We start from the raw sequence: 16,040 nt of genomic DNA on the forward strand, positions 1-16,040 counted from the left end.
ACAAACAAAAATTGTTAGCAAAAATTAAAACAATTAAAAACAAACCTTTTTTCCATCACGACGCATAAAAGTAAGCAAGCAAAAGATACTGAACTCGTTTTGCCAAGTTTTATAAGCATATTATTGTTATATTATATACCGCTCCCCGCATGGGCAGATATATTGCATACCAGCCCCTACATGCCCCATAAAAAATAACTGCTGCATCGTTCCTACATGCTTTTCCTATATATATAAAACTTCCCCCCTTCAAATTTTAGAGTTCACTTTTAATTTTAAGCCAAAATGAGTAGGAGCAAAGTTTTCTTCGATATTTCCATTGACAACAAAAGTGCTGGAAGGATTGTATTCGAGCTGTTCAGTGACATCACGCCTAGGACATGTGAAAATTTTAGGTCTCTCTGTGTAGGTGATAAGGTAGGTTCTAAGGGAAAGAACCTACATTACAAGAATTCCATTTTCCATCGAATTATTCCTCAATTTATGTGCCAAGGAGGAGACATCACAAATGCAAACGGATCTGGTGGAGAGTCCATATATGGAAGATCTTTCACTGATGAAAATTTTAAAATGAAGCATGACCAACCAGGTTTACTCTCTATGGCTAATGCAGGACCGAACACAAATTCGTCTCAATTTTTTATCACCTTGGTTCCATGCCCATGGTTAGATGGCAAGCACGTTGTTTTTGGTAAAGTCATTGAAGGCATGAACGTTGTAAGGGACATGGAAAAGGAAGGTGCTAATAGCGGTTATGTCAAAAGGCCAGTTGTAGTCACTAACTGTGGCGAGATATAACGGATGATGATACTCATCCAGTGAGTGTACGCATGTACAATATGCGATAGGTGTGACGAGGGGAACTGCGTTTCCATCGCGCGCGGAAACAGCTCCTCGAGGAGGCATGCCCACTAGGGTTTATTGCAAACATCAGGACATTCCCCTTTACGCACACGAACCTATATTCCTAAAATGTTTTTACTAACAATCGTTAAATTTTGAATGTTTTATGAGCAATTCATACACAGTGCTTACGTCCCTTTTGCGTATTTCCCCTCTCAAAGCATGTGCACAAGCTAGCTGTGAATGGGCATAGAGTGTACACACACATACGTATGTATATATATATGTATCGTTTTATTTCCCGTCGTTTTGCATGCTTTGCTTTCTGTACCCGCGCGCTTAAACAGCAAGGCGTCTTATGGAGATTGTCGGGTAATGTTTTATTATTCATTGAAAAGGTTTTTTTTTCCCCAACAGAACTTTTTTTCCTTCATAGCGTATTGTTCATTCATCAACCATTGCCCACGTAGAACACCCACCCATGCATGCCTGCATGCAAAAACGCACAATGCAACCATATATAATCCCATGAATTAGAATTAAAAGGGAGAAGAACAATCGTGTAGAACTTCTTACATTGTTAAGAGGCGGAGAAAAATCTTCACCCGTGTCTGATAAAAGGCGTAACGTGCTAGGTGTTACCACCCCTTTGGCCATGCCGCAATGTACAATACAGGACACTCCCTTGTACACTTGGTTGTAATATAAAACGGGGGAGGACCCCTTTAAATGAGGTCAGCGAATTTGCAAAAATGGAAAGAAAGATAAGGACAAAGGTAGTATGAAAACGATATGGATGTGCAAATATGTATGAGCCAAACTGAACATTCGCGCACAAACACACGTGGATCAGTGTGTACACACATATGTACAGATTAACGCTGCGTAAAATTGAGTTTATAACTAATTGGGAATTAAAACAACAACAAAAACAATTTTTTCAAAATGATCAAAAAAAAAAAAAAAAAAAAAAAAAAATACCCATATGACGTGGCAGGTCATGGGTTAGCTTTACAAAACAGCAAAAGGCAAAGTATAATGTGGAAGCTCACAAAATGCGAAGAGACGAGTTAGAGGAGGGCGTGTGCTCCTTACGTTCATCACTTCACATGGCACTAATATCGTCATATGGCTTCCCAAGGTTTTTAAGATGCTTCTTTTGGGATATCGTGTAGGACACAATCATAACTGACAGGATGATCTGTGAGGTAAAAAAAAAGAAGAAAAAAAAAAAATGAAACAATTGCAGTGCACAACTCCGATGTGCGTGGTGCACGTACACAAATGAAGCAACCGCCCATTCGTGCACATTTTTTTCGCATTATTTGTCAAACCTTGAAAAGGAAAAGGCAAACCCAGATGGACAAAGCAAAGGATAAGTGAGAGATGTTGTACAAATAGTTTAATCTGAAGGGGTGAATAATTTAAATTGTTGTCGAGGTGGGGGAGAGGGTGTTATGTGCGTATATGTGGCCGCTCTGTTGCCCTATCCATCGGCAATTTGGGGTCCCACTTGGAGACCCTTTGATGCAGCACCTACCTTGGGAGGGAACACACGATGAGAGTCACAACCGGCATGGATATGTAACCAAGCCTTCGCGTGGGGATGTGCGAAAAGCAGAACATGTTTTTGCAGGGCACTTCGAAGGAGGAGGTGTTCATGTAGTAGATGTTGTTGTTGGGGATTCTGGAAATTAGGACGTCGGCCAGGAGGGTCTTCGGGTGATGCAAAAAAGCGGGTGCATATGTGTAAGGTAGTCTCATGTGCACGTGGTTTAGTACGCGCTCTTTTACTATACTCTCTGTAGTGCATCTTGCTCTGTGCACTCGTCTCGGCTCTCCGTTGCCCTTACGTGGAAGTATTTGTTGAGGGAGTCCGAGTCCAATTTGTTATACTTGAGCAAGTAGGAGTGCTTGCACCAGTCGACGCCGACCTCGAGGAGCAGAATAATTATGAGCCAGCTGGAAATGCTAAAAAACGAATTCTGCGTTCTGTACGCAGTGGACATTTTTAGCAACACGAGGAAGGCATCGATGAAGAGGTAGAAGCGCTCGACTGCATCTGAAGCAACAATTGTGAATAGGGAAATTTTGGAGAATTTTTTGAAGACTGTTGACTTGATTTCTGTGAAGTTACTCATCACTAGGATGAGAAACATGGTCGACTGGCGGAAAGGAAGGGGAGGGCGGGGAGGCACGGGTATATGTACGTGTGTTTGATGATGTGGTGAAAATATATGCGGACACTCTCACACACATATACATATATACATATACATGGCGGTGTTCCGAAAGGAACGGAAGCGAAAATTACCTCCGAGGAATTGATCGCAATGTTCAGCGAGAGGAATCGTACGAGGTGTGCAAAGGCGTGTGTTAAGATATAAGTGAGAACAAGAATGTACTGCACAATAAATTTAATGAGTATACTATAGAAGGGGTAGAAGATGGGTATTTTAAATTGCTTGTTCATTTGGTCATCCTTGTTATTATTTTTGAGACCATCAATTTTGTTTTTTTCTCGTTCGTTTGGATTGAGCTGATTCTGCTTCTGGTTTTGGTTATGCCTGGTGGTGGTAGTAATTTTATTTCTACACTTTTCCGCGTTTTGTGTACTGTTGCTAATTTGGCAAATGCCTGTTGGTTTGTTCGTCAGTTGGTCATCCTTCTGGGGTGCCTCACATGGGATTAGATGTTTCGGGGTTGGCGATTTGTTGTCTGGGAAGTGTTCCGCTTGGGTCGGGGATCCCCCATAGGTGGCTGCAGTTGTGCTTGTGGTGGCAGTTGTGGGCGAAGATGCTAGGAAGGTTGTCTTTTTGCTACCTTGCGGAGCCCGACCTGGGTTGTGTTCCGTCATTCCGGGCATTCCCCCTGCCTCTCGTTCGTTCTCTTTACTCGTATAATGGTTCCTAACAATGTACACATAGGATCGTAAGTTAATAATTCTGATGAAAGTTCGAATCATATTATCTATGAGGTCCATCCCTAACGATCTGAGCAATCGCTCCAAAATTTCAAGCATATTCAACACAACGTATAATTTCATAAAAGGCTGAGCTCTTATGTAATGATAAATCCTAGAGGTGTCGACAAAGGAAAAAATGTAGATGCAGATAAGGATGAGAGACATTCTTATTAGACCGCTGTATTCAGGGAAGGATAATTTGAGGGAGTTTAAATGTTGCCTCAGTAGCTTTTTTTTCATTTCATTAACTTTAGAAATATTTTTCATTATGCTTTTTCTCTTTGCGAATCCTTCATTAAGTTTGTAGTAGACACAATTGTCGCTGTTTCTCTTTTGGGTCATAAAACGGGGGCTGAGTTGACCGTTTTGGTTTTGTCCGTATGAATCACTTGGGTCATTTTCCTCGTCGGAGTTACTCTGGCCATCCAGGAATAGCACCCCGCCGAAAACATCGCATATGTTCCTGGGGGTTGTACTACATGATAGGTCGCTTGCATCAGTTGTGTAGACACTCTGATTGGAAAAATCACTCATCACATCATCCACGTTATGTTGATAACTACCTCTTTGTGAATCACTTATCGTTCTGCTTCGTCGGTTATTGATTGGAAGGAACAATGAGTTGTCCTTTGAGGGTTCCTCCTTCTTTTGTGTTACATGACTTGCCTGGTCTGGACTGTCCCCTTTGCGCACTTGGCCATGTTGTGCCGCTTCCGCTGATTCGCCCTCTGGCTGGGTGGGCAGTTCGTCGGTCGGATTGTCAAGGGGTTGTTCCGTCGCTTCGCCATCTCCGCATAGATTTTCCTCCGCTTGGCCGCTGCCCTTTTTGCCACTTCCCAGGAACTTGGCCTCGAACGATCGGGTAACAATCTTCTTGTTCTCCTCGGCCTTAAAAATGCTACACGAGTAGAGTCTGTTCATGTGAAAGAATAGCAGCACTCTGATGCAGAGGCGTTTGAATACGTCATACACAGTCTGGGCTGAATTTTTTAAAAGATGGCATATGTTCCTTTTCGCAAATGCGAGAGGTTCAAATAGAAGGAGATAGGATAGGCGATTTGTCTTTCTCCTTCGATGGGAATTTTTTTCTATCGACTTTTTATTAAGTATTTGTAGCATTCTCTTGTTATATTTTATCTGGGCTCTCCTTTTTCTCCTCTCAAGATAGGCGTCCCTCAATTGGTCGGCGTCGTCTTTTTTCACACCTGTGATGGAGTCGCCATTTTGAAGTGGTCTCCCATTTGTGTATTCGCCGGAGCTTCCAATCGGACAGTCCGCACAGCATGGGTGGTTCTCACAACTGTCGTGCTTTGTGCATGAGGCACCATGCGTACTGCAGAGATGGATGGCACCCTTATCACAGCTGGCGCCCGGGTCCGTGCTGCTAGTCAATTTTTTTAAACTTCTTAATTTACTCAACACAACATTCGTGTCGATGGAGTTATTCTCCGACATGCTTTTTACTCCCTCGAAACTGACTTCATCTGAGTTGGAGTAATTGACGTTGTAGGATAAACAGTTTACACGATGATGTCCAAAAAAGGAATTCTTCGAAGAATTATTTTTCAAAATGAATGAACATTCAATTGAATTTTTTTTCCCTGACGAATTATCAATTTCCATACTTTTATTTTTTTTCAACACTATTCTTTTTCTTCTTTCATTTGGAGAAAATTTATTTGAACTTTTAATCATCCTCGCTTTGTATTTTTTTAAATCCTTATGATTATACGTTGTTGCATATTTATAAAATTTAAAATTTTTTATATTGCAAAAATGACGCAGAAAATTATGACCAGTATTCTTGAGAAATGTGTATAGCAAAATGGACAGAGAGCGTATTACTTGTACAGGCATAAACGTAATGTCGTAAAGGATATTATCTAAGCAGAGGAGAAAAGAAAAGCTCATAATTTTCTCCAGGAAGTATGGCACGTTCAACATGTGTTCAAGTGCATTTTCTGGTATGGAGTCTGTCTTAAAAAAGGTGTCCAAAAATTTGTAAAAATCGTATTGGCGGTCATCCTTTCCGGGGTTATTTGTTTGACCAGTGTTGGGCTCTTTCGTTGCCCCTTTTACTGCAGCATTCCCTTCATTTAAATTTTTTTTGCCCTTCCGTTCCACCCCTCCCTCGGCGTTTTCCCCGTCACTCAGGTACGAGTCATAGTACCTCCCCCCCCTAACTTCATCTAATATAAAGTCGTACAGAGTTATCCTGTTCATACTTTTTTTATCATTTTAATAATTTCGGTTTTGAGCAGTGGGGCTGAGGACGGGGCGAGGGGAGTCTTCAGAGTCCTCACCAGGTAAGCACATAGGTGTATACGCATGTATACGTATGTATGTATATATATACATACACAGCTGCGTCTTCCTTGGGGTGTCGTCGATGGACGCCTCTTTCAAAAGCAGCCCTGTTGGTGAGGATTAGTAAGGTGAACGCGCAGGTTCAGCACAGAGGCACAAATGAGAGAGGAACATTTGTGGCTACTAATAGGAGGCATGCCAAAAGGAGAAAAAATAAAAAAAAATATATTCACAGTGTTGCACGCTTACATATGTATATATGTAGTACATGCAAAGACCCAATGACACGAAAGCGTTTGTACTGCAAATTTATATGTTCACTTCTTGCTTAGCTTCCGCGTGTATTTTCCCTTCTTATTCTTTCATTCCTTTTCCCATTTTTTTTTTTTTTGTTTTTTTTTTTTATATATATACGTTCATGGGAGCTAATTCCCCACAGTTGGCACTTTGCAGTTTTATTTCCGCAAGCATTATATGAACGTCCAAGTTAAGCATTCGGAACATTCGCGTCGGCTAACAATACGTCGTATTTGGTGCTATGTGATCCTCCCAGGGGATGCTTCTCGAGTGCACAGAATAAGGCGCGCTCGTTCCCAATGCGGACATTAGCCATGGGTTCGAGTAACATGTTCGTATACATTATTTTTGTGCGCGCCAGGTGAGCGCTTAGTGATGAGTGCCACCACTGGTCGCTTACCTTTTTAAATGAAGTATAAATGCAGCAAAAGGGGGAGAGCAGAAAAGTAGATTTTTCCCTCCCTTGAACACTGTTTATCCCTTACATTTTTGTAAAAAAAAAAAATACAATAAATATTAATTTTTCCTAAGTCTGCATATGCTTGACTTGACGAGGGACTAAAAGGTTGTGGTGAGGGGGTTGAGGCAAGAAAAGAAATTGCGACTTGGTTTAGGGCCATTTGGGGGGTTGGCATAGCAAGAGATTGTAACGACCTTTTTAACAGCTTCAACTTAGTTGCGTTTTTTTTTTCTTTCAGTGCATTCCAACGTGGATGCATTTGAGAGAGCCACTTCTGCACCCCGACGGAACCCTAAATGGGTGAATAGTGTTGTCTCTAAAAAAAAGGTGGCAAACATGAGCGGAGCACAAATGGGATCTGTCCCCCCGCCCTCCCCATTCTACGAGGAACATATGGGAAGTGAATCTTCTACACATTGTAGTCTGTGCTTCTCTTGTGTATGTGTCTCACTCCCGTTCTGGGGATCGGCACGACGAGGCGGTTGGAAGTGCGCTAGCCCTGGACACACCCGTTACGATTTCTAATTCGCGTAAGACGTGCTTACTTCATACTTAAAGCGGTACATGCGGTTGGTTCATGTTCATACGACAAAAAAAAAAAAAAGAAGAAGAAGAAGAAGGCGCGCAGAAAAGGCGATACATGTACGTGTAAGCAAGCGTGTTTGGGCTTTACCCTGCAGCTTCAAATGTGGCCCCCCACCAAAAAAAAGGGAAGCACACTAGAACCACATCGGCGCGTGCAGGACGCACATTTGAAACATAATAAAGCACAAATGAAGAAAACAAAGTAGGTCATCACTGGGGTACTTCGCGGCAACAGGCAGAACACAGAGCCACGTATCTCATGAAAGACGCTGGCACTATTTTTGCGCAAAATGGGGACATTCATTTTGTCACTCTTCCCCTTCAGAAGCTAAGGCCTCACGTTGCGTTGTAGGAAAATATATACACGGAAAAATCAAACGGGCACAGACCGTTGATGTGCAACGTCGCGTGCGTGTGGTCACGTACGGGGAGGAATTTGCGGCATGAAAAAAAAGAGGGAAAAAAACACACGCTTGCGTTGTTACATATAAAAATGGAAAGGATCGCTTGAACTACTCAAACTCTACAAATTATACTAAAAAGTGACACAAGGGTTGGTGTAAAAAAAAGGAAGAAACAAAAAAAAAAAAAAACATGGCAACATAAAATAAAGTTTCCACAGCGAAAAGGGGAGCAACGTTTTTTGTGGAATGAAAACTTAACACGCGTCTTCGCTTGGTAGGATGGGGGTCAAGTAAAGTCGCGGTTTGTGTTGGAAGACCTTGTGTTGTAGCGGCTTCTGTAATAGTTGGAGGAGCTGTTTCTGAGGTGCCTGCTGCTGCTGCCGTTGTTAAAAAAGTCATCACCGTGATCATTGAGCAAATCATCATCTCCATTGTTGATGCTCGCTCCCCCACCATTGTTCTCTCGTCTGTTCATTTCTTTATTTCGTAGGCGATCGCTTTTCCTGACATTAACATGGACGACCGCATCACAATTGTAATTTTTCTTCTCATTGTTTTTTCTATTCCTAGCGGAGGTTCTTCTAGGAGTGTTATTATTATTGTTGTTGCGTGTCCTGGTCCTACGTCTACTGCTGGCGGTTCTTCTGGAAGTTCTGGTAGTGCCCCTACGTCTGTTCCTTCTATTGTTCCTTCTCGAATAAGAGCTCGATGCGTGGTGGTATCCAAAGTCATAATCATCTGAAACATAATCGTCATCGTCGTCATCATCGTCTTCTTCATCCTCTGAAAAGAAGTTGGCTGATTGGTCACTGGTGAAAATTGAAGAATGCTCACTTATCACAGCAATATCTGTATTCCTTCCTGAGCTTAAAACATTTTCATAGTTCAATAAAAAGTTCGTAACGTTGATGGTGTTGTTTGTATTGGTGACATTGGCCAGGTTGGTAGCGTTAGCCCCATTCGCAACATTACGTGCACTAACTCCACTTCCCACATTGTTCACCTGCATGTTACCTCTAAACATGGCAAATAATTCATTGTACCTAGCATAACTAGAGAGTAGAGTATTCTGAACAGTTCTGGAGTTTAGAAAATCATAATTTCCAGTGGACCTTAGATATAAGGAGTATGGGTTCAGGAAGGTACAATTGTTGATCCCGTCGACATTTTTAATTATACAATTTCTTCCTTTGAGCTGGGTATTATTCATGAGGTTGAAACTTTCTCTAATTAAGCTTTTGCAATAGTTCTCTTGTAAAACCTTTAACAATTTCATCGTGTGTGAATTCATAAAAAGCATTCGGTTGTCGTTTGTGTAAATGAACAACCTATGGTCAAATTGCTCTATGTTTTGTTCGACATAATTGTAATGCTTCAAATAAGACTGAAGAACTTCCTTAATACTTTTTTCTGAGTAGGTCTTTTTTTTATAATAAATAAAACTATCAATATCTTCTTCTTCTCTACAGGGAAACTTCTTCAAAACTTGGTAGAGCAATGACTGGCTCATTTCATCCATTTGATGTTGGAAGGAGTTTTTTGCGGGGATCCTTTTTCCTCCTCTGCTATAGTGTGTTAGGACACTACTATTGTCACAGGTTGATATTACATTTATAAATCTTTTGTACGATCGGCCTACTCTCACGGCGTTCATATAACACATTTTGTACTTGTCCTTGCCTCCGCTTTTCTGTTTGAACGTTTCTATGCACCTGGTTAGCGTTGCGCCGAAGGGGTGCTGCTGCCCTTGCGGGTCTCTGTCCGTCTCGGAGGGGGGATTATCCTCTCTGTTCTTTCCATTACACAATGCGCTGCTAAGTGCGCTACCCAATGCGTTGCCAAATGTACCGTCAACTCTACCCCTAGCGCAACCCCGCAAAAGACGGAGGAACGCCTCACTTTTCTCATTCTTCCTATGGGCCAGCATCCTGGGCAGGGGCTCCTCGTCCCCCCTGCTATTGACCACCTGGAAGTGCTGCTTGGCGTTGGCAGCTTGGTGAATGAGTCGCTCATCCATATCAACTACGCAATGGTATCCATCACTAACTGAGCTGCTCCTACGCTCGCCCTTCACCTCTGCAAGGGCACTTCCGTGGGCTTCGCTCGCCCCTCTGTGGTTGAACCATTTCTTATGATCTGATGTGGGAGAGGCACCGCACGCACTGTGAGCACCTGCCTTCATACTACCAATGGTCATAACACCGCCACTTGCTCCATAATTTATCAACGCTTTGTACAGAACGTCAAAGGTTAGGAGGGACTTTAAATTTATGGTGTTCTCCCTCTTCAACCTGCGGCACATTTGGGCGAAGTAGTTGAGCTGGACGCATATGGGGTCTACCGGGGAGGTCCTAATTTTATCCAGGTAGTTTGTACTGCAATTGAAGCTAGAAAATTTTGGAAGCAGAGGTTGCAGGTGCTGCTCGTATATTTTAAATTTCTTGTCCACCAAAATGTTTGAGTTGGTGAAGTTTAGCAGGCAGGGGGGTTTTCCTTCCTTGCGCAGTTTGTTCTTTCGGCGGGCGGTACGCTCTGCAGCGACAGCGATTCTGCCGTCATCTGTGGCAGCTTCGCCATGCCATGCGTCGTCCTCCTCGTCGTCATCGTAACGGTCATCGTAATGGTCATCGTAATCGTCCTCTTCGCTGCTACTACTGGCGCTACTCCAGGGATTCCTTCCCCCCTTGGCGGCCCGCTCCTCTGCCCACATGCCGTTTGAACAATGTGGCGTCCACCTTCCCTTGCACGACGCACCATCGACTCGATCACCTGGGTTTCCTCTCCTACTCACATGCTTTAGCTGTCCATGCAGGTCCGATTCGTATGATGAAATGTGGTTGTTCCCACTCTGGAGCGAACCCATCCTGCACCTTCTTGGTAAGTCGATAAACAGATCATCAGAATAACTACCATAATTTGAATTGTCACTAAAAAAATTAATAGAACTACATTTTTCGAAATCGGTATCCCCATCACTCATGTACCGATCCCTTTGCATGACCTGTTCGTTTTCCTTCCGTTTTTCCCCACTGAAAAATTCTTTTAATTTGTTAATGCTGATGTCGTAGGGGTACTGTGCTCCTTCCCTAGGGTGAGAAGAACCTGGCGTTAACAAGCACTCATCGTGTTTATCGCTTTTAGATTTAAAATCTGAAGATGGCACATTTCTGTTTTTTCTCTTTTTCATTGGTAGGAATGGGTTTTTCCTAACTTGGTATGTGTGTTCCCCATTGGAGCTTCCTCCAGACTCATCATCAATTCCACTGTGACTTCCGCTTCCACTTCCACTTCCACTTCCACTGGAGGAATGGTCATTCGATTGACTACTTAAATTTTTTGCACCTTCGTTTCTAACTATATGCAGCCTCTTTCTCGTACGCACACCTGCCGTATTGGCTGCACTTGACCTGGTTCCCACATTCATCGCCGTCGATCTGTTCCTTGCCGTCCTTTTACTCTTAAACCCATAGGAGTAGTTGTCACTCAGGACATTATCAAGGTTAATGACTTCTTTCCTTCGGTTGGAATTATTCTTAATGCACTCTCGGTGCACATCTTCAACATTGATGACTTCCTCCCTGTTCGAAGGGATGTTCTCCAAATTGATAACATGTTTGTCTTCCCTCCCCTGGAAGGTATCTTTGTCGATGATTTTGACTTCATCATTAGGGCTATTTACGCTGCCTTCATCAGAAGAGCCTTTTTTTTTTTTTTTTTTTTTTTTTTTCTTGGAATCCCCAGTTTCTCCCTCATCCTGCACCGATATTTTGGAGTTCTTCGAGTTGCTGTCCGTGTAGAGTGTGTAAATTGAGTTGGCCGAGCAGGAGAGCTCCGAGCTGTCCTCTATAATTCGGTTGCTTCTGCGGGTGCCTCTTCTGCCTTTGTTTCTGTTCGCGTCGTTGCGTTTGCTGCTATTGCGTGTAGCGATTCCATTCCTTGTAGTTTCTCCGTTCCTCGTAGTAATACCGTTTCTTGTATTGGAGCCAATTCTCGCAGAGGTACCAAAGCCGATGGCTCCCCTCCAATTGTTCCTGAAGCTTCTACCCGCTCCTGTGACTTCCACACCGGTGTTAAAATTAGATGTATTGTTTATCCCTTCCCCCAAAAGGAACCCTCTAGGAGCAGTTATACCAGCTGCCATTGCTGCTGCTCCTCCCGCACCACTGTTAAATCGCACAAGATCAACAGCGCCCTCTATATTATTTGGCTCAAAAGTGTCATACATAAAAACATCTGGTAGAGAATTAACATTATCAAAATTGTGCGTCACATCGTTAATGCTGGGTTCGTTGAAAGAGCAAAGTTGATACGAAGTGATTTGATCAGATAGAGTCAATTTATAAGAAGCATTTTTGTTAAGTGTGAAGATGGAGAAGTAACCATAATTGTGGGAGACGATGAAGAGATAGCCATTTTGACTCCACTCGGCACTTAGATTTTTCAACTCGCTATCGTAAGAATATTTTTTTATAATCTTTTTCTTTTGTACATTTAACAAATAAATGTATTTTCTAAAACAGGCGAAGAGAATTACATCTGTGAAGAAAGGGTTTGGCTTGATAAAACTCACATAGCTGTTGCATTCTTTTAGGTCGAAGTTTTTAATTTCTTCGTAGGTCTTTAAGCAGAATATGGACAGGTTAGTCTTCATGGTCACTGCAAAGGTGTCTTCCTTTGAAGAGTTTGATTTGTTAGTTATGCCATCAGCTACGATTAGATATTCGTCAGACATGTTAAAAGAGACGTTACTAATTTTGTAATTTAATTTTTTGGCTCTCATTTTGGGCTTATTGTTTGTGTTCTCGTTGTATACGCACTGTGTACTTGTTTTTCCAGCCGCCTGGTTAGTGTGCAGGCGATTCGCGGCGAGGCGGCTCCCTGTGAAGCGATTTCCCGTGAAGCGGTTCGTGCTCAGATGAATTGTTTCCACACGGTTGGATGCAAGCCGATTTGTGTCGAGTCTATTATTTCCATTTGCACTTCTCCTTGCACTGGCACTACCGCTACTGTGGACGATGCTCTCCATGATGACGCTGCCGTTGTTCGTTTCCGCCGGGTCTACTCCTATTGTGCTACTGCCCCCAGTGTCTACGTTATTGGCTGCTCCTGACTTGTCCTTCTCCTCGAGGACCCCTTTTCCCAGCGGTGCATTCCCGCCAATGTTGACCTCCCGCTGTGCCCTAAGGAGCCGCTTCTTCTTGAGTTCCTTCTCCCTGTTGACCCTTGGCACATATTCATTTCCGCTGGAGGAGTAGCAGTATGACGAACAGGACGTAGAAGATATGACAAACAAATTATCATATTCGTTTTCGTCATTTACGTCGTTCTTGGCATTGTTGTTTATGGTACCCTTTTGATCTCTCCTATCACCAGGCTTGCGCGCATCGTCGCCCCTGCCCTGGCATCCTCCCAAGTCAGTTCTGCCTCCCTTGGCCTTGTTGCTCTCGTTGAGGGCCAAGGATTCGAGAAAAAATTCGACGTACAGGGAGGTGTAAAAGCAGCAAACATTAACTTTGTCACGTCCACCATTGTGAACACTTTTACTGTGGGAAGAGTTGCCTCTCCCCCTGTTGCGCGCCATCTCGTCTATGTAACTCTGGAAGTGCCACAGATATATAGAACCGTTAAACTGCACAGTAAGGAAGTCAGCAGAGCGGTTGGAGAAGGCGACGCGGACAATCTCTTTGTTGAAATCTTCGAACCGTTTGAAGAGACAGAAACCAATATCCTTCTTTGTATTATTTTGCAACACATTGATCTCTAAACAATGGAAAATTTTAGCATAGGAAAGATCTTCATCACTCATTTTTTGTTTTTTTTTTTCATCTTTGTAAGTCAGTTCAATCACATCATCGGTCTGAGCACTCCTATACTTACTCTCATCAATTCTATTAACATATTTGATAATGTTCATATCATTGGGTGTGATGCTAAGCAATTCGTCACTTCGTTGTTCATTATCGTAGTACGGCTTGGATGTGAGGAGCAAAAACGTGGGTTTTTTTTTTCTCCTCTTATAATTGGTGGTGTTAGAAAAATCGTTCTTCTCACAACACTTATCAGTGTCTTGGCTAGACGTATTGATGAACATGAGGTAGGAATTCTTTAATCCTCTGATGGGTCCATTGGACATGACGAAAGAGTTGTACATGTAGGGGGACACGTTAAAACTTAGAGAATAGGAGAATTGAAGGTAGGGGAAAAATTTAACAACTCCAACATTTATATCCATGGAGTATAATAAGTGTGAATCATTACTGAGGTCATCAAAAATGATGATGAAGAAGTAGGAGTTGGTGGAGCAGATGGCATACGTTTTGTAAGTACCATTTCGATTGTGACTATTCCCTTTTTCATGATAAAAAAAGTGTACGTTCTTCATTAGAAAGGATCTTCTATACGTGAAGAGAGTTTTAAATTTGTGTTTATCAATTAGCCAAAATTTGACGACCCCTTTCTCATCACAGGAAAGAATATACTTATCCGACCGGTGTACATCAAAATCAGTGATGGCATTCTGATGTGCCTTAATGCAGAGGATTAGGTTTCCCGTCATGGCATGGAAGATTTTTATATAACCATCCTTTCCGGAAGTTACCACATTTTCACAATTGTGATTAAACATCATTTTGGTTATAAATTTGTAGTCCTTCTTGTTTGGGATGAAATGAGAAAGTACAGTTATGTTCCTCTTAATATTCTTTACACAATAATTATAAACATCGAACATGTACCTTGTATTAATTATGTGATTCCTCAGTTTGGTGTTTTTCGTGACGTAAAAGAGTTCTTGCTTGATCTTGGTGTAGATATTATTACACCTGTTGGAGTGGTACCTAGTTATTTGTATAGACTTACTTTTGTTAACTTCATACTCTTCTTTGAGTTTGTCTTGGCTGCTGAAGAAGAACTCCTTTATGTTGTGCTGTGGGTACTTACACGTAAGCATGTTAATAACCCCTTTGAAGATATTGTACATGTCCGATTCAATTTTCTCCCTAGTGGTGGGTCTGGCCAGGTGCATTCCACCGCTGCGATTCCGATTGATGCCTTCTATTTGATTGATATTTCTCTCCATCCCCGTTTTCAGCTTCTTCCTGGCGAAGCGCGCTGCGTCTTCTTCATCCGCTGAAGCGAGGAGCTTCTCTCTTCCTCCGCCACCTTCACCCCGTTTGTCTGCTCCACCTCCTTCATCTGAGTCATCATCTTGAATAGCCGATTGGTCACTTGTGACACCCTTCTGCACTTCGCCCCTTCCCGTGTTCCTATCGGCTGATGCGGGATGCGGGGAGCTGTCATCTTCCTGTTCTTCATCACTCCATTCCTTATCATCCCCCTTTGCGCCTTCCCTATGACAACTCTTCAGCGCGCCACTTCGCCCCCTCCTGCTTCTAACAGAGGTGCTGCTCGGTTTGCTCCTCTTCCTATTTACTCGATAGTGGGGTACTCTCTCACCCTTCTCAACACATTCAGAGTTGTCCCAGTGTTGTCTATGACTAAGGGGTGACGCTCTTGACCCACTGGAGGAGGTGCTCCCACGGGGAAACTGTTCCTTGCTCCTGTCAAATTCGTTGCCGCTCATTTTTTCATCGTCAAATATGAGGTCCTTGTTTTTAAGGACCCTATACACATCGTGCACATCTTCTGCGTTTGCACTTTTTTTAATTTCATTCAAACAAATGTTGATGAGAGCCTTGTATGTGTCACTGACGTGGTTGCGCAGGGTGCGGGGTTGACGATTGCCCGCACTATTTGCTTTCCCCACGTGTTTGCCCGTTACCATATCCGCTTCCTCCTCAAGCGTGTGTGTGTTGTTGGAGTAACCATTTTTGTAATCAATGGGGTGGTAACGCCCTGGTGCGGTGCTTTCCATTTCTGTCTTCACCACATTGTTACATAGGTTACTGTGATTCCCCCGGAAGCAGCCTTCACTTTCACTACTTCCACTGGAGCGCCTGATCCCCTTGGCTTTCCTATTTTTATTTAAGCATCCCCCATTGCGGGTGTTGTCCGGACTTTGGCACAGGGTTGCAGATGCCCAGAAGTCTTCCCCATCACTTAATTTCTGCCTTTTAAAATTCACACCCTTCACTGGACTGGTTTTATCTCTGTGCTCTCTCCTCGAATCCATGTTTTCCTTTTTTCGTAGCACGTCGAATGAAGGGTCTGTGGGAGGCAT

General features: G+C 42.9%; 3 protein-coding genes across 3 annotated transcripts; 1 reads left to right on the top strand and 2 right to left on the bottom strand.

The window, feature by feature from the left end:
• Positions 1 to 285: 285 nt before the first annotated feature.
• Positions 286 to 798, top strand: AK88_03242 (uncharacterized protein; the record flags this gene model as incomplete). Its single annotated transcript, XM_012480863.1, has 1 exon — positions 286 to 798. One exon carries the CDS (start codon positions 286 to 288, stop codon positions 796 to 798), a length of 513 nt encoding a protein of 170 aa, XP_012336286.1.
• A 1,150-nt stretch (positions 799 to 1,948) lies between these two features.
• Positions 1,949 to 6,031, bottom strand: AK88_03243 (uncharacterized protein; the record flags this gene model as incomplete). Its single annotated transcript, XM_012480864.1, has 5 exons — positions 1,949 to 2,044; positions 2,178 to 2,250; positions 2,384 to 2,559; positions 2,697 to 3,008; positions 3,158 to 6,031. 5 exons carry the CDS (start codon positions 6,029 to 6,031, stop codon positions 1,949 to 1,951), a joined length of 3,531 nt encoding a protein of 1,176 aa, XP_012336287.1.
• A 2,116-nt stretch (positions 6,032 to 8,147) lies between these two features.
• On the bottom strand, positions 8,148 to 16,040 carry AK88_03244 (uncharacterized protein; the record flags this gene model as incomplete). Its single annotated transcript, XM_012480865.1, has 1 exon — positions 8,148 to 16,040. One exon carries the CDS (start codon positions 16,038 to 16,040, stop codon positions 8,148 to 8,150), a length of 7,893 nt encoding a protein of 2,630 aa, XP_012336288.1.

This window comes from Plasmodium fragile (genome assembly GCF_000956335.1).
Source record: "Plasmodium fragile strain nilgiri unplaced genomic scaffold supercont1.36, whole genome shotgun sequence".
Taxonomy (NCBI): Eukaryota; Apicomplexa; class Aconoidasida; order Haemosporida; family Plasmodiidae; genus Plasmodium; species Plasmodium fragile.